Raw genomic sequence first — 24,613 nt, 5'->3', positions numbered from 1 at the left:
GGCTCCTCTGTCCATGGGATTCTCCAGGCTAGAATACTGGGGTGGGTGGCCATTCCCTTCTCCAGGGGATCTTCCCAGCCCATGGATCAAATCTGGGTCTCCTGCGTTGCAGGCAGATTCTTTACCTCTGAGCCACTAGGGAAGTCCTTGGAGGGGGGGTGTGGCCTTTTATTAAGTATTTTTTATCTTCAGGTACAGAGACATCTGTCTTAAGTCACCACAGTGCCTTTCTGGAAGCTGGAAACTTATGGGAAACTACATTAGCTCAGATGTGTAGTCAAGGTGTTTGAAACCGCTTATAGAGTTGCTCCCTCTGCAGGGGAAGACCACGTTGGTTCTTGGGGCTGGTGACCAGGGATCAAAGTGTTGAACACAACTCGAAGGCAGGTGCTGTACCCGGTTCTGGTCTGGGATGTGTTCCGCATATCAGTACCGATGATGTTGACCCCAGGGACTGCAGAAGCCCCTCAGGGAATACAGTGGGGGCCCGTGTAGGGGCCAGGATGACTTGCAGGGCTCCTGCCCTTCCAGCGAGAGCCCCGCTCCAGTTCTAGCCCATGTCTCTTCGCTGAAATGATGCTCAGACTTTCCAGGAGGAGCCAGGAACCTGACTTCTGATGCAAACAGCCAAGTCCTGGTTTTCCTGGGCCTCTGGCTGTAGAGAGAAGCCAGGGTTACCAGCAGCCTCCGGCAGTCCTGAGGCTTCTAAGTGCCCATGGCCTGAGTTTCCCGTGATGGTTCATACAGAAGGAGGCAGTCGTCTTGCACAAGTTCTTCCTCTCTTTCCACGGGCTGCAGAGAAGGGGGCTTAGGGGTCAAAGACAACTGGACGATACCTGTTTCCCGGTGACTGCAGCTGATTTCTCCTAAGTCCCCTAGATGTTTATGCGAGAATCAATATCCAGTGCTTAGCTGAAGTACACTTTGAAATGTGTCTGACCGCCCTGAGAGTCCTCTTGTTTCACGCCCAGCCGGGAGCTCAGTGGTTCAGAACGAGGGCTGTGGGGCCAGACAGTTGCCCTGCAGCCTCTTTGAGAAGCCGTGTGATTGTAACTAGCTTTTCCGAACCTCGGTTTCCTCATCTGTAAAGTAGGGGGTGGGTGATCGTGTCTCTTCCCATGGCTTGTTGGGAGGTGTGGTGAAGTACAGCCAGCAGAATGCTGCGAATAGCTCCTGACACGTGGAAAATTCTCAGGAAATGTCCTCATTTGAATTTTAAAATTCTGGTACCAGTGCCATTGTCGGTCGTCGTGTGGATCACGTCTTAGCTGTTGGTGACAGTTTTTCTTTTTTTAAAAAAGGTATTTATTTATTTGGCTGCCTTGGGTCTTAGTTGTGGTGTTTGAGCTCTCTCCTTGCGGTGCACAGGCTCCTCTCTGGTTGTGCTGCGCAGGCATAATTGCCGTGTGCCGGGTGGGGTCTTAGTTCCTGGACCGGGGGTCAACCCCACATCCCCAGGACTGGAAGCAGATTCTTAACCACTGGACTCCCAGGGAAGTCCTGGTAACTTCTTTCTTGATGCTAATGTATTCGTGGGAGATGTTCCTCAGGAAACAGATGAGATAATCAGTAAAATTGTATGAAGATCAGATAATAAACCTAGATCTCTTTGTTATTAAGGCTCAGCCTACACGATACCGAGGTTTCTGTTCCCTGGGTGTCGCCAGGACCTGTGGTCGGGGCAGGATGTTGTCACCAGCCCAGAAAGCTCTCTTTGCCCCTCTCAGTCAGCCCACCTCCCCATGCAGAAGTATCTGCCTTTCTGATTTCTTTCAGGAGTTTTGCTTTAATAGATCTTTTTTTTTTTTTTTTTTTTTTTTTTACTGCACCTTGTGGCTTATGGGATCTTAGTTCCCCAACCAGAGATCTAACCCAGGCCCTCAGCAGTGGAAACATGGAGTCCTAACTTCTGGACCTCCAGGGAGTCCCCAGTAAATCTGCTCTTGATGTACAGCTTTACAGAAGAGTCTCAGCGCCTTCAGGATTCTGTCTGTTCACTGTCACCACCTCTGATTTCCTTACAAGTTTAGACAGCCCTCCACTGCCATTCACGCTTCTTTTTCAGTATCTTTGGCCCTTCAGCCAGTTCAGTTGCTCAGTTGCATCCGCCTCTTTGTGACCCCGTGGACTGCAGCACGCCAGGCTTACCTGTCCATTGCCAACTCCCAGAGCTCGCTCAAACTCCTGTCCATTGAGTTGGTGATGTCATCCAACCATCTCATCCTCTGTCATCCCCTTCTCCTCCTGCTTTCAATCTTTCCCAGAATCAGGGTCTTTTCAAATGAATCAGCTCTTCCCATCAGGTGGCCAAAGTATTGGAGTTGCAGCTTCAGTATCAGCTCTTCCAATGAACACCCAGACTGATCTCCTTTAGGATGGACTGGTTGGATCTCCTTGCGGTCCAAGGGACTCTCAAGAGCCTTCTCTGACACTACAGTTCAAAAGCGTCAATTCTTCTGCACTCAGCTTCCTTTATGGTCCAACTCTCACATCCATACATGACTACTGGAAACACCATAGCTTTAACTAGATGGACCTTTGTTGGCAAAGTAATGTCTCTGCTTTTTAATATGCTGTCTAGGTTGGTCATAGCGTCTTTTAATTTCATGGCTGCGGTCACCATCTGCAGTGATTTTGGAGCCCAAGAAAATAAAGTCTGTCACTGTTTCCATAGTTTCCCCATCTATTTGCCATGAAGTGATTTGGCCCTTAGGGACCTCCAAAGCTGGAAGGTTGGAATTTATATCTGGACCACATTTGCATCTCTTTGTAAAGCAGTTTCTAGCTTAAGAGATGGCAGGTCCCCTGGGATTGGTGAGGGGTCTGTGTGTGTGTGTGTTCGGGGTGGGGGGGGGGGCGGGGCGTCACAGATGTGGTAACTGTGTGTGTGAGCTCCCTGGTGTGTGTGCGTGTTGGGTCACAGACGTGGTAACTGTGTGTGCGAGCTCCCTGGCTCTTAAAGAGTTTCACTCAGTGGACAGTCTCTTTCAGCTCTGGGTCCCAGCACCTGACTGTGTGCCTGTGTGCGAAGTTACTCAGTCATTTCCAACTTTTTGCGACCCCTTGAACTGCAGCCCGCCAGGGTCCTCTGTCCTTAGGATTTCCTAGGCAAGAATGCTGGAATGGGTTGCCATGCCCTCCTCCAGGGGATCTTCCCCACCCAGGAATCGAACCTGTGACTCTTGTGTCTCCAGCATTGGCAGGCAGGTTCTTCACCACTGTGCCACCTGGAAGCCCATGGTGACTTAGGAAGCAGTGTTCATATGCAACAGGGAGGTTAGCCCCTCCTGTCTTTGTGATAAGCACACACTTCCCATTAACATCGATGGGATTTAGCCAGACCCATGCAGAGAGAACTGGAAACTGGAACACTTGAAAAAACAAACAACCGAAACCTGGATTCTGGCCCAGGACAAAACAGCAGCGTGCAGCGTGGTGGGGGCGGGTCCTGCAGGCGTGGGCCGCGCTTCTCCTGACCAGGTCTTCTCACCTCCCTGTGTGGTCTGGTCCTGCTTCCATTCTGAAATGTACCGGTTCTGCTGTGGCTTCAGCGTGTACTTTCCTTCTGATCGGAAACAGGAGAAATCCTTTGATGGCAAAGACATATGGGCCTCGGGAGGGGTTCCACGAAGCGGCACATCGCTGGCTAGATTTACATAAGAGATTTAACGTCCTTTGAATCGAAGTTAATATATCGCCCGGGGTAAACAGTATGAAAATGAAATCTTCAAAGAATTCACGACTGCTAATAATCTCAGGGGCAGTTGTGCCCTCTGTATTAAAAAAAATGACTTTAAAAAGAGAGATGACAAGGCTCTTTTGTAAGAAAAATGAATGGCTGCTCTTGCTTTTATTGATACGAGAAGAAAAATCAAGACGAAAATAGACTCCTACCATGGGTGACAGACGCCAGTCCGCACCAGGTTTTCCGAGTGGGGATATCAACGCGGGAAGTGGGACGGCTTAAAGTGGGGATATCAACGCGGGAAGTGGGACGGCTTAAAGTGGGGATATCAACGCGGGAAGTGGGACGGCTTAAAGTGGGGATATCAACGCGGGAAGTGGGACGGCTTAAAGTGGGGATATCAACGCGGGAAGTGGGACGGCTTAAAGTGGGGATACTAACGTGGGAAGGTGGGATGGCTTGAAATTTTCCTTTTACTAATGGGTGCTTATGTACGAGTGGGGATATCAATGCGGGAAGTGGGACAGCTTGAAATTTTCCTTTTACTAATGGGTGCTTATGTACGAGTGGGGATATCAACGCGGGAAGGTGGGACGGCTTGAAATTTTCCTTTTACTAATGGGTGCTTATGCAATCAATACTTTAACATGAGGATTCCCGTGGTGGTTCAGTCGTTAAGACTTTGCCTCCAGCGTAGGGGGTGCAAGTGTGTTCCTGCTAGGGGAGCTAAGAGTCCACATACCTTGTGGCCAAGTAAGAAGTCCCCACCCCACCCTGTCCCCTTCTTACAGAGGAATCTAACCAACAGTTAAGGAGTGGGGGCTTCCCAGGTGGCGCAGTGCTAAAAAATCTGCCTGCCAATGCAGGAGATGTAAGACATGTGGGTTTGATCCCTGAGTCAGGAAGATCCCCTTGGAGTAGGAAATGGCAACCCACTCCAGTATTCTTGCCTGGAAGATTCCGTGGACAGAGAAGCCAGGTGGGATATCGTCCATGGGGTCACAAGAGTCAGACATGATTGAGCTCACATACACACACACACACACACACACACACAGACCTTATAATAAAAAAAAGTTCAGGATATTGGAAAATCTTCAGCAGTGTATGAATATTTGTTGGTGTTTATGTGAACACTGTTATGGCTGGAAGGTTGATTTCCCTACTGGCGGGTCAATACAAATAGGCATCGTGACTCATTTTGTGCTCCGGTGGCCCCCCTGCTTGGTTCCACCCATCCAGGTTTCTGCAGGTGCAGAACGTTGCGGCCCCTGAGAGCAAGGACTCTGGAACAGGAGCCCCTGAATGATCACTCAGGACCTTGACGTCCCTGGTTTAGTTGCTAAGTCATGTCTGACTCTTTGAGGCCCCGTGGACTGTCATCTGCCAGGCTCCTCTGTCCGTGACATTCTCTAGGCAAGAATACTGGAGTGAATTGCATTTCCTTCTCCTGGGGATCTTCCCGAACCAGGGATCCAACCCAGGTCCCCTGCACCACAGGCGGATTCTTTACCAACTGAGCCACCAGGGAGGCCCATTTTCTTTACCTCTGAGCATCTCAGTCTCTTCCCGGCTAGTGTGGCCATCCCAGGGGTGAACTGCTCCAAGTGGGGGAAGTGCTCCGATGGCACCCGGCGTGTGGCGAGTGAGCCACAGACGTCAGGGGCGTCCCCGCCGCTCAGCCCTTACCAGCGGCCGGACGGCTTTGGGGCTTCTATGTTTCTCACTCTTAGGAGCCCTGGGTGGGGGCGAATGGGACGTCCTGGTATCTGCGAGGGTTTCTCGGGGGTAGGAGATGCAGAGAAGTGGGCCTGCTGGGGCTCGTGCACCTGAAACCCTGCCGCCCTGGTCTTCTGGTCTCTTCTGTCCCGGCCCCAGGGGAGGCCGGTGGCTTTCAGGCCGGCTCACCCTCTCTCTCTCTCCCTCTCACTCTCACCCTCTCTATCTCTCTCCCTCTCTCTCTCATGCAGGGCTTCGTGCTGGCCGTCACCATCATCCGAGAGGCGGTGGAGGAGATCCGATGCTACATGCGGGACAAGGAGGTGAACTCCCAGGTCTACAGCCGCCTCACGGCGAGAGGTCAGCCTCCTGCTGCCCAGCCCCAGGGGGTGGCGGGCGGGGTGGGCATTGGGTCCCAACTTGGCCACGGGCCGCTGACCGTCAGGGAGCAGAGTTCACAGCCCAGGGCCGTGGGGTGCGGGCGGTTGGGGCGGGACAGTTGCTCAGTGGCCGAGCGACTGAGGGAGGCCAGGGTGTGCCCCGGGCCTGGGGGAACTCTGACCACATCCCTGGGCCATCACTGTGCCCCTGGAGCCCGTGCTGACGGCTGACCTGTGCCTTATCCACCCGGGATTAATTGTGCGCTCGTGACATTCTCCGAGCACTCGCCCCTTTCCCCCGCTGGCTGAGGAGGCAGCCCTTCTGTTGGCGTTTGGGTGTGTGCATGCTCAGTCGCGTCTGACTCTCTGCAACCCCATGGACTGTAGCCCACCGGGCTCCTCTGTCCATGGGATGCTTCAGGCAGGAATACTGGAGTGGGTGGCCGTTTCCTCCTCCATGGGATCTTCCTGACCCCAGGGATTGAACCCACATCTGCTGCATTGCAGGCAAATTCTATGCCACTTGAGCTCTCTTGGTGTGGAGACTGTAAACTCTGTCCTACACAGGTTTTCAAGGGAGCATAGCTCTAAAACATATCCTTTCAACATTACAAAACTAGTGTGACAACTTTGCAATGTTAGTTTTTTAAGAAGGCACCAGACTTCATACTAAATGTTGCGTCTGTGAAGGTTTCTTTGGAGGGATCTTATAAATTTTCAAAATGGAAGAATAAGGAGTGAGTAATCTGACCTGAAGAGAATTGACTAGGCACACTTTCATTTGAAATTTTGAAATGGTGGAATTTAAAAAACCCATTCAAACACACCATGGAGAACCCATGAAACAACCCAACTGATGTCGACTTTTATTTCGAAGTACGGATTCTACCTAGATTTCCCATAGGAAATAAGAATATTACCTTAAACACCCAAGGATGACTGATCCCGTTCAGGGATTAATGTTTCAGGAACCGGTGAGGGGGATAAAAGCTGTGCTTTGCCTCCAGGAAATTGAGAATTCTGAAGGAGATAAGATAGATGCCTGAGGGAGCCTGCACCCAGTCGGGGTGTGAACTGCTTTATGGGGAGTGCCTCAGTCTTCGCCAGAAGCAGTTCATCCGTAGTTTCTGGGATCTGAGAAGACTTTTCCTTCTAGGAAAAATTTTGGGGAAATTTATTTAAGACTCCAAAAATTTTTTTTTTTTTTTTAGTATAGATGCATGACGGCTTGCTTCCTATGTGGCTCAGTGGTAAGAATCTGCCTGCCGGGCAGGAGATGCAGGTTCCATCCCTGGTTTGGGAAGATCCTCTGGAGGAGGAAATTGCAGCCCACTGCAGTACTCTTGCCTGGGAAATCCCATGGTCAGAGGAGCCTGGCTGGCTGCAGTCCACGGGGTCACGAAGACTCAGACTCGACAAGTGACTAGATAGCAACAGCAGGAGGGTGTGAGAGTATTTTGCGTTAGTTCATTTAAGGAGATTTTCATAGTCGGTGGTCTTAAAAGTTGCCAGTCTTTGGGAAAAGGTGGGATTTAGAGTTGGTATAGAAATGTCTTATTATTGCTGCTGCTGCTGCTAAGTCGCTTCAGTCGTGTCCGACTCTGTGTGACCCCATAGACGGCCTCCCACCAGGCTCCCCCGTCCCTGGGATTCTCCAGGCAAGAACGCTGGAGTGGGTTGCCATTTCCTTCTCCAATGCATGAAAGTGAAAAGTGAAAGTGAAGTCGCTCAGTCGTGTCCGACTCCTAGCGACCCCATGGACTGCAGCCTACCAGGCTCCTCCATCCATGGGATTTTCCAGGCAAGAGTACTGGAGTGGGGTGCTATTACCTTCTCCACTTAAACTACTTATATTTAGGGCGTTTTGCTACCTAAAGAAAGAAACCCCAACATAATCTTTGCAAAGGCAGGTGGCGTGGGCTTTCCACGGGGGTAACCAGAAGACCCCCCTGCAAGACATGTTTTTGTGGTTCGTGTATATTAATCCTCCATTAATAACATATTCTGACTATAACGTTTAAAACACTCGGCAGCCCACAGAAGCTCCGCCAGACAGGGTGCGGTGGGTCTCTGTCCAGCTCAGGAGGAGGGTCTGGGGACCCCATGCATCGCCGTCCAGGCTCCACACCTTCTTTGCTTCTTTTCATATTGCAATTGCTTTTCCCGTGAATGATTTTTTTTCTGCCCTCCCCTGCAGACCCCCTTTCTCAGCCCCCGCTTTAGCTTCCTCCAGCTCTTGAAAAGATCGTAAGGAGAACTGGCAGATGCTCCTGCGGTAAAAGCTTGTCTTCCTTTGTGGGTCTTCTTCTGTGGTCCGTGGTTCCCATTGTCACGCCAATCCAACGGGACGGGAGAACGGAGCAGAGTTCTGAGTGTCAGCCCAGACCCTGGCTCCACAGAAAAGAAGGCACTGAAGAAAACCACCAGCTTGGAAAGCGAAAGCACAGTGGGAGTGTGTGTGGGGGAGGGGTGGGGATGTAGTTATTTGATACACTTTGGGGGAAGGGCCAAGGTAAGAAGCTAAAATTAGAGGATTTCAGAGAGAGGAAGAGAAAGAAGCCTTTTTTGACCTTACCATTCAATCGCTTAATATTTTCTGGAGTCAGGGTTTTCATCAAGATCTTTTAGTAAGTTCAAAAGCAAAGGGCAGCAGATACATGCATGTGTAGCCATGCAGGACTATTTTCTGTTTTTATCACATGGCATCTTAAAATGTACTTTTCAATACTATTTTTGGAATTCAAGAAAGTTTGGAAACCAAAACATCAAGTCCTTGATCATGAGATTGTAAGCCATAATATTTACCTACGTTCTGCATCATTTCCTGGTTTATAATAGCAACACTGTATTAATACTAATATAGTTAAATAATTGGGGAAAGAACGTGAAAGTGTTGGTCGCTCAGTCGTGTCTGACTCCTTGCGACCCCACGGACTGTAGCCCACCAGGCTCCTCTGTCCATGGAATTCTCCAGGCAAGAATACTGCAGTGGGTTGCCAGTCCCTTCTCCAGGGGATCTTTCCCATCCAGGGATCGAACCCGTGTCTCCTGCATTGCAGGCTGATTCTTTACCATCTGAACCACTGGGGAAGCCCAAATAATTGGGTAGGGGGGTGGTGATAATTTCTAACTAGCAAAATAGTTGCAAAAATTACGTGGAAAACTCCTGTTTGCCCTCACCTAGGTTTCTCAGTTTTTAACCTCTTGCTTTTTAATACTCTCACCTCACCCTTTCTAAGTCCTTGGAGAATTAAGTTGCAGACATTCCCTTTTAACCCCTTCATGCCGGTGCTGCTGCTTAGTCACTAAGTCATATTCAGCTCTTTTCAATCCCATGGACTGTAGCCACAGACTGGTTTTCCAGGCAGGAATACTGGAGTGGGTGGCCATTTCCTTTTCCAGGTAACCCCTAAATGTGTGTGTCTGTGATAGTCATTAAGTTGTGTCTGACTCTTTGCGATCTCATGGACTATAGCCCACCAGGCTCCTCTGTCCGTGAATTCTCCAGGCAAGAATACTGGAGTGGGTTGCCATGCCTGCTCCCGGGGATCTTCCTGACCCAGGGATCAAACCCGGGTCTGCTACAGTGCAGGCAGATTGTGTTTAATTCCCAGTAGGATGTTTCTCTTAAATAACACAGTATAATTACAAAATCAGTAAATTTATCATGAATATATTACTGTTAACTTCCTCTATACTTTTCGCTCAGAATTTGCCATTTGTTCTTTAAATGTTTTTTAATAGTATTTTTTTTTTTTCCTAGTCCAAAAAGCAGTACAGGTTTGCCAGTTGCATTTGATTGCTTCCTTAATCTCCTCTAACTTGGCAGAGTGCCCCAGATTTCTTTGTTGTGACATTGACATTTCTGAAAAGGACAGGCCAGTTTCAGGCCAGTTACTTTGTACTCTGTCCCTCAATTTGTGTTTGTCTCAAAATTAGATTCAAGATATCACAGAGTTAGTATCATTATAAGAATGTCAGTGGCACAGATTCTGGGATGTTGCCAAAGTTTTAGAGGCATTATGTTAGTCAAATTGAAAGAGTTCTAAACTTGGAGGGAAAAAGTTGAGTTTAAATAATTGAACTTAAAACCCTGGAAATCATGAACTTAGCACTGGGAGGAAAAATGGATAGTGTTTTTTTAATTGCTGCTTCCAAGGGTTTAGATCATCTTATTTCAATCAAAATGTGTCTAAAGCAACACACCAGTAGATCAATTTTTAATGTAATTGTCATAGTTTAATAAGAAGTATTTGAAGCACTTTAATAGTAAAATTAACCTACGTGTAGAAATGACGTTTTATTCATTCTTCAAGAGTATTTGAGACTCCAGCGCTTTCAGATTTTGTGATGGGTTTCTGTATTGCAGAGATAAACATGAGAGATTGGGACTTCAATGAATTAACAGTGCAGCAAGGTATCCAGACAGGCAATTTAGGATGATTATAAAATGTAACTTGTAATTATACTGTAGAGGCACAAGCATTATGGCCCTTCCAAGCCACCACTGCATTTCTGGTCCTGAGCACAGTGCCTGGTGGGGGAAGAAGTTAGTGATTCCGAGTTTGTGTGCCGCCCCTCTGCCGTGGCGGCAGATCCCTTAAGCAGTCAGTGAATTGGGGATAATAATGGTGCCTACCTTAGAGAGCTGCCGTGAGTAAAACTCTTGCATGAGAAGAGTTTAGCACTGGGCTGGGATTAGATCTGTGCCCGAGAAAGGCAGCATGAGTGGTATTGTAGCAGGGCTTCCTTAAATATTGGTGGAATGAGCTGGAAGTTATGGGAGGTTATGGGAGTGCATCAGGCAGGAGCTGCTGGTGTCTTTGCAGAAGAGGTGACCTGCATCCTGAGTCCTAGAGGACAAAAGAAGGCAGGGCTGGCTTTGTGATTTGCAGTGCTGAATGCAGGATGAACACAAGGGGCAAGGGGCCCCCGTTCAAAAATTGTTCAGAATTTCAAGATGGCACAGCATAGCGTTAAACCAAGTCACAGCCGCTTTTGAGTGCATCCCCCTGTGCTGTTAACGTGGATCACATGCCCGGGAAGTGGCCTGGTAAAGAATTCTCCGGGGGACTTCCCTGGTGATCCAGAGGTTAAGAAACCTGCCTTCTAATGCAGGGGACTAGGGTTCAGTCCCTGCTCAGGGAACTAAGTTCCCACACGCTGCAGGTCAGCTAAGTGTGTGTGCCAGTTACTGAGCCAGCGCGCTGTAGAGCACGTGCTCAGCAAGTGGAGAAGCTTGTAAGCCTCCACAAAGACCGGGCACAGCTGGAAGAAAGGAAAAAGAGTCCCCCAAAGGTCACAGACAGTGATGGTTAGAAGCGTGGGGGACAGAATTCCATGTTCTGGCTCCATCTTGTTCTTCCCAATTCAGCCTTGTTTCCTGAGCCGCTCCTTCCCGGGAAAATAGAAGAAAAGACCATATGGGCCAGTGAAGACCTGAGACTCCGGGCAAGTTCATTTTGTGACCCAGGGATCTGTCGTCACGGCATGCAGCAGGGAGATGGTGCCACTGGAACTGTTAGGAAAATGCTGTCCAAAGTGGGAAGCAGGACAGGAAAAAACAAAGGTTTTCGACTAGAAACCAGCCAGGCGCTGGGTAAGGTCTGCTCTGTACTTTTTAAAACAGCCTCATGGAGGTGGGTTTTACAGATGGACGTCCGAGGCTCAGAGAAGGACAGCGTCGTGTCTGAGACGGTGGGGCAGTTACAGGATAGAGCTGTGGCGTGAGCCTGATGTAACACCTTCATCTGTGAGTCTGGTCACTGCTGGGCCCTGAGCTGAGGCTCAGACTTTCCCGTAGTCTCTTAATAATTGTCACAGTGTTCAGCTTGAGCACATAGTTTAAAAACGCGTTTTTAAAATGGAAGTCTTGGTTGATTCACAGCGTGGTGTTACACTGTGTCTGTTTCTGGGGTGCAGCCCAGTGATTCAGTTATATGTTGAGTTGGCCAAAACGTTTGTTTGCATTTTCCTGTGAGATCTTTTTGGCCAACCCCACACATATATATGATGGTGGTTTAGTCACTAAGTTGTGTCCAACTCTTTGACCCCCATGGTTCCCCACTAGATTCCTCTGTCTGTGGGATTTTCCAGGCAAGAATACTGGAGTGATTTCCTTCTCCAGGGGATCTTCCCAACCCAGGGATTGAACCCACATCTCTTGCATCTCCTGCATTGCAGGCAGATTCTTTACTTCTGAGCCAACTGGGAAGCCTTTTCAGATTATTTTCCGTTACAGGATTTATTACAGGATATTGAATATACAATATGACAAAACACATTTCTGAGTCCAAAGAAGTCGATCCAGCCTCCTCATTCTGAGGCAAACTGTTGAAAGCCATATAAGAAGGGTGCTTTTAAATAAGTAATCATCCCCTTTCCTCCTGCTTGAAATCCACATTTAAACCTGATCAGAGACTTAAGAGAGGTTCTCTGACCTTTATGCGTTTTATGACTTTAATGGTAGAGCTGTCTTTCCAAATTAATAGCATTCAGTGGCCCTGGAAACACCAAAGCCGAAGAAGAGAGGGTCTTAAAGTCATAGCAGGCTCAGCAAAACTTTGTTTTGTTACTTGAAAGATCTGGCTTGGGCCAAGAAATAATAATTGGTAAAGGAATTATTTTTCTTTATCTTTGACTTTCCCCAAACCCAAACTTTATTTCTTAAGTGGGGAACCTGCCTTGCTTATCACAGGTGGGGTGTGGGTAACTGGTTTCAAATTTTCACCAGATGAATTCCAGGGGTCTTCATGCCAGGAATGTTTTCCCAGCCTAACTTGTGATCAAGGGCTAAATGAAGCAAGTGGATAATTAGCCTTGAAAGAAAGTGCAAACAGAAGCACAATTAAACAATTGCTGGTGCTTCTTTCCTGCTGGGGACATCTGGGCACAGGGTGAACCGTAAGTCGTAAGTCAAAGGTCTGTGCAAAATTGAGGGAATCTGTCTTTTCAGCTTTTTAGGACAGAGGTGGTGTAAAAAACGGAACTGGTATCTTCACCCTTCCGTTCTTTCCAGAGTGTTCCTCCCTGCTGCTCTGTGCACCCTTTGCCAGGTACAGAGCAACCTCAAGGATCTCACTTCCATTTGAGAGTGATGCATTTTTAAAGATTTAATTCAGAACCCACTTTACCGCATTGCTTAGGACTGCAGTGAATACGACTAAAATTTGAGGTATAAAGACACACGTGTTTCCTTTAGGACCTTGTATCGCAGTGGAGTTTGTCAGGAGATTGGATAGGGCAGGGAGCATGGGGTCACGAGTGGCTGTTGTTTAGCTAATAGTTAATTAGCTAAACGGAAACTCTGTATTCTTAAACACGGGCACCATTTACGTTTTCAGAGTATGAACTCTGTCCAGACATGGGATGACACTAAAAAAGGCTTCATACTTTTTTTGAGAAGAGAATTACAGTCATGGTCTTTTACAACTTTTTTATTAAAAATCATTGTAAACTTTATTTTTGAAGTTGGCGTGTAGGTGATTTCCAGCGTTGTGCCAGCCTCTGCAGCACAGCAGAGCGACTCGGTTAGACACATACAGATGCTGCTTTCTTCTGTGTTCTTTCTGCTATGGCTTCTCACAGGACATTGAATGCAGTTCCCTAAAAGTCTGATTTTCCTGAAGTATAGTTGATTTACAGTGTTATGTTAATTTCTGGTGTACAGCACAGTGATTCAGTGATACATATATATATTCTTTTGCACTGTGGTTTATTACAGCTCATTGAATCTAGTTCCTGTGCTAAACACTAGGACCTTATCCATTTTATTCGTAAATAGCTTGCATCTGCTCAGTGATGGTCATTGGATATTCCTGCTGCAAGACTACTGCAAAGGTTTTTACTGAGGCTCTCAAATACAGCTCAGTAAGCAAAGCATTGCCCAGGCTTCTCTCATCAAGATTCAGAGCATTAGCTTTTACAAGTCTTAACGTAAAATAGGTCTTGCCAAACACTTTCCCATACATTTTCTGACAGATACGAAGTTTGTTATTTCAGACTCATAAGGTTCCTTTTATTCTTTCAAACTTCTCAAAATTCACTTTATTACAAACCACTGGTGAACTGATCTACTGTTTAACCAAAATAAAAAAGCAACCCCGGAAAAAAATCTCCCATGCAAATTGCTCTGTTATCTTTCCCAACAGGTATTTACCCCCTGCCGGGGGTGTTGGTCTAGTCCGTCATTATTGGGCACCAGAAGCAGGGGAGGACCATTTATATATTTATTTTAAAAGCCTCTGTTGAGTATAAACTTGTTAAATTTAAACTCCAGCCTTTCTTTTTAAAGTTCCCGCTAACTTAAACAAAAGCCCCAGGAAGTGGCCCGTGGAATTTATAATAATACTCTTCCACTGTTTGCCTGTTTTCACATAACAGTCTTTTCTTCGGCTTTGGGCAACGCAAGACAACCCGATTGGAAGACGAAAATATCAACTTTAAACCTGTGAACTCTGCCGGGTCTGCAGAGGCGTTTTCGTGTCAAGCCCAGGAAATGTACACATGCTATAGAATTTACAACTCATCACTGTCACAGTCAGATTAGAGTGCGAGTTAGAGAGTTATACATTAACCAGGGTTAGTGCATGGAGCTTGCTGCAGAGACCTACAAAGGCAGTTAATGTCCTGCGTTCACAATGAAAAATAGAAGCATAGCTGGAGGTGTTCGGGGGTCAGAAAATTGACCCCCACGCACTAGAGCCCTGGAATTTACTTTTTTTTTGCGGGCGGTTCTGCAGTTTGACTGAATTGTCATTTGCTTGTTTCGACTCATGGAAAACATCTGGTTTCTCTCTGCAGTGTAGACAAACTGCCCTTATTCTGAAGCTCTCATCCATGAAAAGCATGGTTTGGGCTCAATAGGTTTGCTTATGAAAGGCTTGGGGGTCCATCGCTGCAGAAATAAACAGATCTAGTAATTGGAAGTTCGTTCCCCATTATAAACTCCGACTCAAGAGACGGCCTGGGTGAAGTGGCCGAAGCTGAACGGGGTGCATTTATTTTATAGAAGGCATTTCATGATTTAGGATGTGGCCGGCAGGCAATCTGCCACTTAACCTTTGAAAAATCTCTTACCCAACTTCTGTAGAGTTTCTGCAAAGATGGTGAAAATCCCAGAGCCAAGAGGTTGGAGGTTGAGTGCGACAGGGTCTGAAAGAGAAGGGAGGTCTGGGGGGCAAGGTGGGGAGTTCTGTGTCTTCAGTTCCTAGACCAGATCTTCTCCTCTGTTTGTAAAGGTGTGAGTGCACGTTTTCACTCCTGTGCAGGACCAGCTGTGTAATTTGTGGTGCAGAATGAGAATCTAGGGTCCCTTGTTTAAAAGTTATTAAGAATTATGGTATGAAAAGAGTAGACCATTTGCCCAAGGGTAATGGGATCAATGTGAATACACAGGTCACATGAATACACAGGGCTGGGCTCTGTCTCTAGAAGCTTTAGGAGTCTCTGGAGTAGATGGAAAAAAAAAAAAAAGGAACAGAAAATCGGACCCCTTGGGAAGTAGGTCTGCTGACTCCCAGTGGAGTGTTAAGAGAGAATTTTCTTGCAGTCCAATAAGGGACTGTAGGGAGAGTGCCTCTCTCTCTCTTTCTCTCAGAACAATTTATTTATTTTTGGCTGTGCTGGGTCTTTGTTGCTGCACTAGGGTGTGCTCTAGTTGCGGTGCGCGGGGGCTCCTCCTCACTGCGGTGCGCAGGTCGCATTGCAGAGGCTTCTCGTTGCAGAGCACCAGCCCTAGGGCGTGTGGGCTTCTGTAGTTGCAGCCCATGGGCTCAGGAATTGTGGCTCCCGGCTCTAGAGCACAGGCTTAGTCGTCGTCGTGCATGGGCTTAGTTGCTCCAGGCCTTGGGGGATCTTCCCGGACCAGGGATCGAACCCATGTCCCCTGCATTGGCAGGCGGACTCTTCGCCACCGAGCCACCGGGGAAGCCTCAGGCTCTCGTCTCTCTTGAGGTCTAGGTCATCATCACTGTCACTATGCCATTTCTCAGGCCTTGTTTTCCTTTGTCAGGAAGATGGGGAGCTCTGCGAGAGCGTGAAGGTTTCTGCTCTTCCTTTTTTGCAGGAACGCTGGTGGAACACTCAGAACAGTGGCTCAGGCATGGTTAGACATCATGTGCTTTGGACCCTTTCCACAGTTCTGAGATTCTTCTCTTTTGGGGAGTTAATCCCAGCCACTGCGTGCCTGGGTCTTCACCAGTGACTCTGGTCCTGTTTCTGTCCTGCCGCAGCGGTGGTTTCTTTACCACTCAAGGCCTTCTTAGAGATGGCGTGTCATTCAGATGTTGGATGTGGGCAGCAAAACCCCCAGTGATGGAACCGAAGCATGGATCTCTGCTTCCCCTTCTCTTTTCTTCCGGCCGCTTTCCCTCCTTTCGTTCTTCTGGTTTTGCCTTCTCTCGTCAGAACGAGCAGGTACATGTGTGTTCTGCACACAGATGTGAGCCAGACATTCTTGTTTTTTTAATTTGGAGGATATTGGCTCCCCAGTGTTGTGTTGGTTTCTGAGGTACAGCGGCGTGAACCAGCTGTGAGTGTACACATGTCCCCTCCCTCTCGGACCCCCTCCTCCCCTTGCCCACCGTCCCACCGCTCTAGGCCATCACAGAGCACCCAGCCCAGCTCCCTGTGCTGTGCGGCAGCTCCCGCTAGCTGCCCTTTTAATGCTCGTGAACCGCGCAGTTTTCATCACCCCAGAATGGCAGCGTGACCCGAGATGTGCAGACTTACAGTCCGGCCTGTGTGTTGGCTCAGTGGAGCGGGTGAGACTGAGGGTCCCCCTGTGTGGAAGCTGAAAGCTGAGGCTCCTCCCCCCGAATACTAACATGCTAATGAGGGGCTGTGACTGAGACTCCCCAGGGACCTCGGGGCGGGGGTGCCCCTACCCCCCGCCCTCCTCCCGACATGGAGCCCGGTACAGTGGGAGGGTTTGTCGGAGGGATCGGCCTGCTGGGGTTGGTCAGAAACTGCTCTGCAAGCGCAGTGGATTAAAGGGGTTTTTGTTGAGGCAGAGCAGATGGACAGAGAGGCAGAGTTCAAATTAACTGACCGTAAATCAGAACCCTGCCATGGAAGGGGAAAGTCTGGGCCTGGTCACTTAGAGGTTGGAGCTAATTTAATTTATTATATATTTTTTCTTATTGGAAGAGTCCCTCATGTTAACTCTTAAAAAAAGAAAAATCATCGTGAAGCATTTAGAAAGTACATATGCCAAAGAAAAGGCTAAATCTCTTCTGTCCCTAGATTAACCTCTTTAGGATAATCCCCCTGATTTTGTCCTCTGTCTTGCTCACATATCCAGGCACATCCAGATGCAGTTATTGTTTAATAAGAATTATAACAGTGTTCTTCTTAGGGTTGGCCGTTCGGAGAAAACGTGTGAGTAGGTCTTGAAGATCAGAACACAGGCTCAGGGATGGTTTGGGTCAGGCCACCAGCATAAATTCCAGTGAGAACACCAAGGACAGTGTGTAAATTTATGTTTGGGAAAGTTGGGGTGGACTCAGGCGAAGGAAAAGCTTACGGGCACCGGGGGGTGGGGGCAGGGGGACGCGCTGAATTTACCATCTTCCCTCCAGGAAGATCCTTGATAAGCTGCTCAGAAACAGCAGTGTGTCTGCCGTGCGGTTTTTCCCTGTTGCCCCCCTGGTGGGGCCAGAAGCATTGTTCAGGCAGGAAGAGAATTCTCTGCTTCGCACCCCCTGTTCATTCATGCATTTCTAATGAGCTGACTCTTAGGATTAGCACAGGTTCTCTCTGCAAAGACCGCAGCCTCACCGTCACCGATGCTTTAGGCCAGTAGGTTCCAAGGGTGCCCCCGCTCAGGCTGTCGGCTTGAGTTCTGGTTTATGGAAGCGAGGCTCTGTGGGAGTCTCCCTTTCCAGGGGAGGGAGGGTCCAGCTGGGACCGGCTAGCCATCTTGAGAGCCCTCTGTATCGTGTCTAGACGTCATTCGTGTTTGAGAGCTCCCCTTTTAGCACCAGGTCTCCTCACTGTTACCATGACAAAGTTTAATTAAGGACAAACATTAGTTAAAGATCAAACCCCGTGGAACTCAGAAAGAATTGTTTCAGTTGAAGTCTTCGGAATGCTTTGAAGCATCTCAGCAGTGATGAATTACTGGAAAGACCTGTGGCATTAAATGATGTGAAAAGTGTCAGATAAAATAATCTGAGCTGCGTGCACAAGTTCCTGGTGGGTGAATGTTGGGTGTATGTCAGATGAAGGAGCCCACAGTGGGGGACAGCAGATTCTGCCAGGAGCATGAAGATTTTGGTGGTGGTGCTCCCTCGTGTGGGGATCCCGTCCATCACGAGGGTAAAGACCCGCATCCTCCGCAGGCTTGTTCACAGCGTGCTGGGCCACCTGGCCGCCCACAGACCTTCATCTCTGTGCTCCACGCGATGCTTCTGGTCTTGCTGAAGGAGTTCCAGCTTGCGGCCACATGCATACGTGTGCTGCTTTCTTTGTCGTCTCATGCCTTTTTCCCGATGCTGGTAGCCAGAATCATCTGGTCAGGTCTGACCTCATCTCTTCTGTAAAGTGCTTGCTGACACCTCCCCGAGCCCCACTCCATTCACTTATTATGTGTCTCTTGCCGCCTCTGCTCCACGGGTGCAGGTCCACGGAGCCCACCCTTGGATCCCCTGGCCTCCAGCAGGTGTTCCACTGAAGGGGCTTGAACGTGGGGTGAGTCGTCACGTGCCTTCGGGGTGCCAGCCACCATTCTCCGTCCTCCTTCAGAGGGGGCGGTGTCCTTCCTTCCGGCTTCCTTTCTGCACCCACCTGTCTCCTGTCCTTCCACACACTGTTTTGTACTCACAGCATCTGTCCTGCTGTCTCTCTCACAGCTCATGGGTTTGCAGACTGCAGCTGGCAGACCAAATTCAGCCCACCACCTTGGCCCGGGAGCCAGGAATGGTCTTTACGTTGTCCAGCATAAACGCACAAAAGACTATTGGCCTTTGGGGAGAACAGCTGTTGGGAGACTTGAGTTGTTTATTGGCTGCAGAACCTAAACCGTGTACTGTCCTGCACTCCCCAGGACGCCTCTGTTGACTCCTGCACGGGACTGTGGGCTCTTTTAGGATGAGGGACTGTCTTCTTTGAATTCCTAGACCATGGCACTTTAGTAAATGTTTTTTGAGTTGAATTGAATTTCTTGTTTTTTCTTCCTTCCTCTGAAGTCAGGTGGGGTGCGCCTCTTGGTGCTGACCTGTGAGACTGGGAGCAGATGGGGCCTCTCTGAGCCCACTTCCCTTGTCTGAAAGCTAGAGATTATATCTTTTCTGATGGCCATTGAGAGGAGGAAGTTAAGCCATTAGGATGTCAATGTGTATACAGCGCTTAGCATGGAATCCATGTTTAATGTTATTATTTATCCAGATAAGCATGCAGCCAGAGTTGTGTGGTCTGATTATAACCATGTAAGCCATTTGCTGTTGTTGAGTCGCTAAGTCATGTCTGACTCTCTGTGACACTGGACTGTAGCCCGCCAGGTTCCTCAGTCTGTGAGATTTCCCAGGCAAGAGCACTGGAGCGGGCGGCCTTCTCCTCCCCCACATACGAAGCATGTCGCTGTGTTCATCCCTCAGCTGCGTCCGACTCTTTGGGACCGTGGACTGTAGCCCACCAGGCTCCTCTGTCCATGGGATTCTCCAGCCAAGAATACTGGAGGGGGTCATTTCCTTCTCTAAGGGATCTTCCTGACCCAGGGATGGAAGCAGGGTCTCCTGCATCGCAGGCGGATTCTTTAGTGTCTGAGCCACCAGGGAAGCCCGTATGAACCATACTGCATAGCAGTTGCAAATTTTAAAAAGTCATTTTGGGTTAGCTGCTTTCTTTTTGGTGGTGCTGAGAATTCAGTGTTGGTCTTTTGACCGTGGATCTGCCTTTGGATTTTCTTCCCCATTTCTGTGTGTGGATGTGGCTAAATGAATCTTTTATAGTGCTGATTGAGAAGAGCCTCTAAAGTGCCATGAGGACAGAAGATCTGACTTGAGGCCTGTGAGCCCTTCCAGGGCTCTCAGAAGTGGGGATCAGGTTTTGAATTGGTCTCTGCAGCAGATGAACCTTTTTTCAGAGAGGCAGGAGATGCTGTAGCTGCTGGGTTTGGGGGGCACATCCTTCAGGGTGTGCAGGCTGGCGGACGCTCTGTAGAGACACAAGGACTTGAAATGAATTCAGACGTGATATATCATGGGCATGTTTCCTTGCAGGGACGGTAAAGGTGAAGAGCTCCAGCATCCAGGTGGGAGACCTGATCATCGTCGAGAAGGTGAGAGCGGTGTCTCGCGACTTGTGACTGCTGCTGCCTGGGTGCGCGTGCACGGGGCGTGGTCACGCTCACTTCACGAATCCTGCCCTGCGATTCCTGGATCTGTGGCCATAAGCTTTCTGGGCTCTACCCAGCACCTTTGCCTGGGAGAAACATGACGCACACACACAAAATACTGTTTCAAGGTTTCTGTGCTGCTTGGCCCGAAATCCCGCTTGCAAACACGAAGAGTATAAGCTCTGCTTTCCTGTTTGATGTATTCTTTGTTTGGGAGTCTTTTTGTTTTTTACTCATCATAAAGTTTTTTCCTAGAGGCCCGCTGCCCGTATCAGCACATAAAAATATTTGTCATTTGCCTGTTGAACAATTTCAGGTTGTGTATTTCTGACTTGAACGTTGTGCTTTTCTGTCATTTTATGGGGAGTAGGGGTTAAGTGAAACAGAACGGTAAGAAGGCCACAAACGCACTTTTAAAAAGAGCACTGTTGTTATGTTACTCCAGCCAAGGCTCGTATCTCCCGGTACTGTGTACGCTGGGAGGTGCTGGATGCGGGGTGGCCCCGGAGAGTCTTGGAATCATACTTGATTAGGAAAGGACTGCATCTCAGCTTCTTTCTGTAGGAAGTGAACTCTGCTCTTTTAAAAGGATTAAATCTAAGAACTCACAGTTGATTTGAGGTAAAGCAAAGCTCTCCTGAGTGGCAGCTGCGAAGGCCCTCGCAGACCTCTTTCTCTGTGGCACACTTTCCTGTTCACAATTACACGTGGGCTGCTGCTGGCGGCCCTCTTTTTTTTTTGAGCGTGGCTTTTTTTCGCTTCTTCCTACTTGACTTCCTTATGTAAATCCCACCCAAAGCCAAACATCAAGCCGAAAAACTGGTCGAAGCAGAAAGATGAGGCTAGCCTACGTCTGTCTGTAGTTTCGGCAGACAGCCTGGACGAGGGCCAGCTCGGGGAGCAGGCTTTGGGCCCCCCCGCCCCGGGTCTGCAGGCTGCAGTTGCAGGAGGTGATGGTTGGGTTCGCCAGAAAATGGGAAGCTCTCTTTTCGAGATAAGATTTCAATAGGGGATTAGCAGTGTAACAGCAGCAGCCCAAGATTTTTCAGATTCAAAAACAGGGTAAATCCCCAGCTCTGTCTCCGACAAAGGCAGACACTTAAAAGAGGCTGTGGGTTTTGGTTGCCCCCTCCACTCCCCACCGAGTGGGCAGGGGGTAGGGGGGTGCGAATCCCCACACAGGGGCACTCACGGTAACAGTCTCTCTGTTCACAACACAGAACCAGCGGGTCCCTGCCGACATGATCTTCCTGAGGACATCAGAAAAAAACGGTAAGCATCTGGGATCAATTTTGGAAACAGCCATTAACCTTTCAGTGGTGATTTGGCAAAATAATCATTTGAAAATGTAACAGAAGCGGATGATCATTTTGGAGCCATGGAGGCAGACCAAAAATGTTTCTTTTCATAGAGCAGTCTTTAAAAAGCAGGGAGGGTGGGGCAGGGGGCTTGGTGCGTGCCGGTCAGCAGCTTCTGATCACGACAGCAGCAGTGGGACCTCTGCTGAGTTGCCTCTGGGGGGTTACATGCGGTGGCTGGGCATCCCCCGCCCCGCGCTGGGCTGCGTTCAGCTCAACCTCTGGAGTTGGTGGGATGAGGAAGTGTGTCTAACACACAAAAGCCAACAGCAACAGACTCTTCTGAGAAGATGCTGGGAGGTGTGTCGCGAGGTGGGGCAGAGAGAGGCCGGGCCGGGGAGAGCGGGGTGGCCTTCCCCCAAAGCTCGGCTCAGGAGCGGTGGGGCCACGGTCGCCCCGCCCGGCCGTTTAGTCTTTGTTTACAGCCTGTTTGCCTTAGTGACCCTCTCCAGTCTCCTTCAAGACCCGACATGTGTCACAGTTACCACTGTCTTTCCATGTCCTGGGGGTTTGGTTCCAGGACCTGCCCCCCTCCCCCCGCCAACCGTGGGTACCAAATCCACGGATCCTCACATCCCTCACGTGAAATGATGCTGGACACTCGGCCGTCCGCATCCACAGCAGGGTTGGAGGCCCGGCTGTATTCCCCGGGGTGGCTGCCCCCTCTGCTGCCTGCCTGCCTGCCTGCCTCATCATTTGACTCAAATCTCCTTTTTATTTTTGTTATTTAAGCTGTTCTCAGGAAACAAGGCCATTTTTCTCTTGCCTAGCAGGCAGAAGCAGAGATCTTTGAACCTCAGAAAAATCCACATTTGTATTCTTTGGAGCTTGCTGCAACCTCATTCTGTGACGAATTTAATAAAAGTGAGGATGAGGTTCATATTTAATTTGTGGTTGTTGAGTCGCTCAGCTGCGTCTGACGCTGTGACTCCATGGACGGCGGCACGCCAGGCTTCCCTGCCCACTGTCTCCTGGGCTTTGCTCAGACTCCTGTGCATCCAGCCATCTCATGTTGGTTCTCGCCCCCTTCTCCTCCTGCCCTGGATCTTTTCCAGCCTCAGGGTATTTTCCAACGAGTTGGCTCTTTGCCTCAGGTGGCCAGAGTATACTAATGAATGATACGTTAAATCATCCAGGGTGCGTGGAATGCGCCCCCGTTAAAACAGTCCTTTAAACAGTACAGCTTTGTCCTCGGGCCTTGTTTCCTTGTCAGTGAAAATGGATTAGGGTCTCAGAAGTCTTCTCTTTTTTCCAAAAACAAAACAAAGATGGACTGGAAGGGGTCTTCCTGAAAGTTCTCAGAAGTCTTACCTTCAGTGTCGGGATATTCGGTGGCTCCTCTGATGAAACGTGGAGCTGCCTGCTCAGACCTGCACATGTCAGGCTGAACCACGGAGCTGCCTGCTCGGACGTGCACACGTCAGGCTGAACCACGGGGCTGCCTGCTCAGACGTGCACACGTCAGGCTGAACCACGGAGCTGCCTGCTCAGACGTGCACACGTCAGGCTGAACCACGGAGCTGCCTGCTCAGACGTGCACACGTCAGGCTGAACCACGGAGCTGCCTGCTCAGACGTGCACACGTCAGGCTGAACCACGGAGCTGCCTGCTCAGACGTGCACACGTCAGGCTGAACCACGGAGCTGCCTGCTCAGACGTGCACACGTCAGGCTGAACCTGGCACCCGTCACATGTGCGGGGGAGTCACGGCCGAGGGCTCCGTGGTCCTTCCCAGGTCGGAGCAGTCTGCATGAAGCAGCTCTCTAGTCCTCAAGCTGGGAGTCGGCGCTCTGACACCCTCGTCTGTGCACGCGAGGAGACTGAGGCTCACAGGGAGCAGCTTCCTCAAGTTGCGCAGCCTGTGAGCCGTGGAGCCTTGAACCCAGGAGGTTCGGTTCCTGAGAAGGTGCTTGCAATGCCTGCACCTCGTAGAGGCGAGTGCTGGTGAGCCTGTGCCAGCCGCTGTCTGGGGGTACCATCACTCCCATGGAATCCTCTGCAGCCAGCTTGTGAGGTCTGCGTTTCTCCCCAGTTTACAGACACGACAGGCTGAGGCTTAGCACGGCCAGGAGCCCAGCCCCGGCTCCTACTGTGAGTGGAGGAGCGGGGATTTAAACCCAGAGCTGATGGCGAAAGCGGGAAGTTGGGTATTACTTCTTGCCTCTTGGCCATTGGTTGGCTCTCCTGACACGGACCAGAGCAGGAGCTGTCAGCGCCCCCGTGGTCGGGGTCGGGGTGGGCGTGTGGTCCTGACCCGCAGGTGTACAGAGGGCTCCCCCTCTTCCCTCCACAGGGTCCTGCTTCCTGCGGACGGATCAGCTGGACGGGGAGACAGACTGGAAGCTTCGGCTGCCCGTGGCCTGCACGCAGAGGCTGCCCACCGCCGCCGTGAGTAGCTTTCCCTGCAGAAGCCCTCCGACGGCCGTGTCTGGGTGGGACTCTGATGCCCACCTCGGGGGCCACACGGGGGGCCGCCCGCTGTGAGGCGGGGCTGCAGGGGCCCCAGATCCTCCTGGTGCCTCAGGTGCTCGCTGGTTGCGGGCCACGCGGCCTTGTGAACCCCGATCTGGCCGATGGGGTTGATGGTCTCTGGCGGGCAGCTCCAGCCCTTAAGAAACCTTGACGGAGCACCTGGGATGAAATTAAAAGGCGACACAGGTGCCCGCTCCTCCGTGCATGCTCTCCGAGGGCGTCACGGCCACCGGGACTCGGTCCTGCGGCTCTTGTCTCTCTGCGGAGGTCCTGCCCTGCCCTGGAAGCCCTCAGACAGGCCAGCGAAAGGACTGTTTGTGATGGATTTCCCTCTCGCTCTGTCCCTGTGCCCGCCGGCTCCAGCTCTGCCTTCCGACCCTGGCCCTCGCCCTTCTCCTCCAGGAGCAAGCAGACCCGCTCCTGCCTTGTGTGCACAAGTCCCTGGGGTTTCGTTTGCTTTTGAAACCTCATTGATTTATTTGCTTCTGTCTGGGCCGCGTCTTGGTTGCTGTGCAGGCTTCCTGCAGTTGTGGCGAGCGGGGGCTAGTCGTGGGACACGGCTTCTCATCGGGGTGTCTTCTGTTCTTGGGGCACCCAGGCTCTAGAGGACAGGCCTGGTAGTTGTGGTGGGTCCACTTAGTTGCCCCAAGTGAGGCGTGTGGGG

The 24,613-nt window shown here is 50.0% G+C and overlaps 1 protein-coding gene across 7 annotated transcripts in view; it reads left to right on the top strand.

Annotated features, from left to right (window-relative positions):
* The window catches only part of ATP9A (ATPase phospholipid transporting 9A (putative)), a 123,502-nt gene that overhangs the window by 27,874 nt on the left and 71,015 nt on the right, over positions 1-24,613 (top strand). For all 7 annotated transcript variants that reach the window (XM_070801895.1, XM_070801897.1, XM_019972589.2 and 4 more), the window contains exons 4-7: positions 5,656-5,764; positions 20,004-20,062; positions 21,340-21,391; positions 23,771-23,865. In XM_070801895.1, coding sequence (XP_070657996.1) covers positions 5,656-5,764; positions 20,004-20,062; positions 21,340-21,391; positions 23,771-23,865 — 315 coding nt within the window. The remainder of the gene's footprint in view (positions 1-5,655; positions 5,765-20,003; positions 20,063-21,339; positions 21,392-23,770; positions 23,866-24,613) is intronic.

This window comes from Bos indicus, chromosome 13 (assembly GCF_029378745.1).
Source record: "Bos indicus isolate NIAB-ARS_2022 breed Sahiwal x Tharparkar chromosome 13, NIAB-ARS_B.indTharparkar_mat_pri_1.0, whole genome shotgun sequence".
NCBI classification, from domain to species: Eukaryota; Metazoa; Chordata; class Mammalia; order Artiodactyla; family Bovidae; genus Bos; species Bos indicus.
This window is presented reverse-complemented; position numbering and strand designations above follow the sequence as displayed.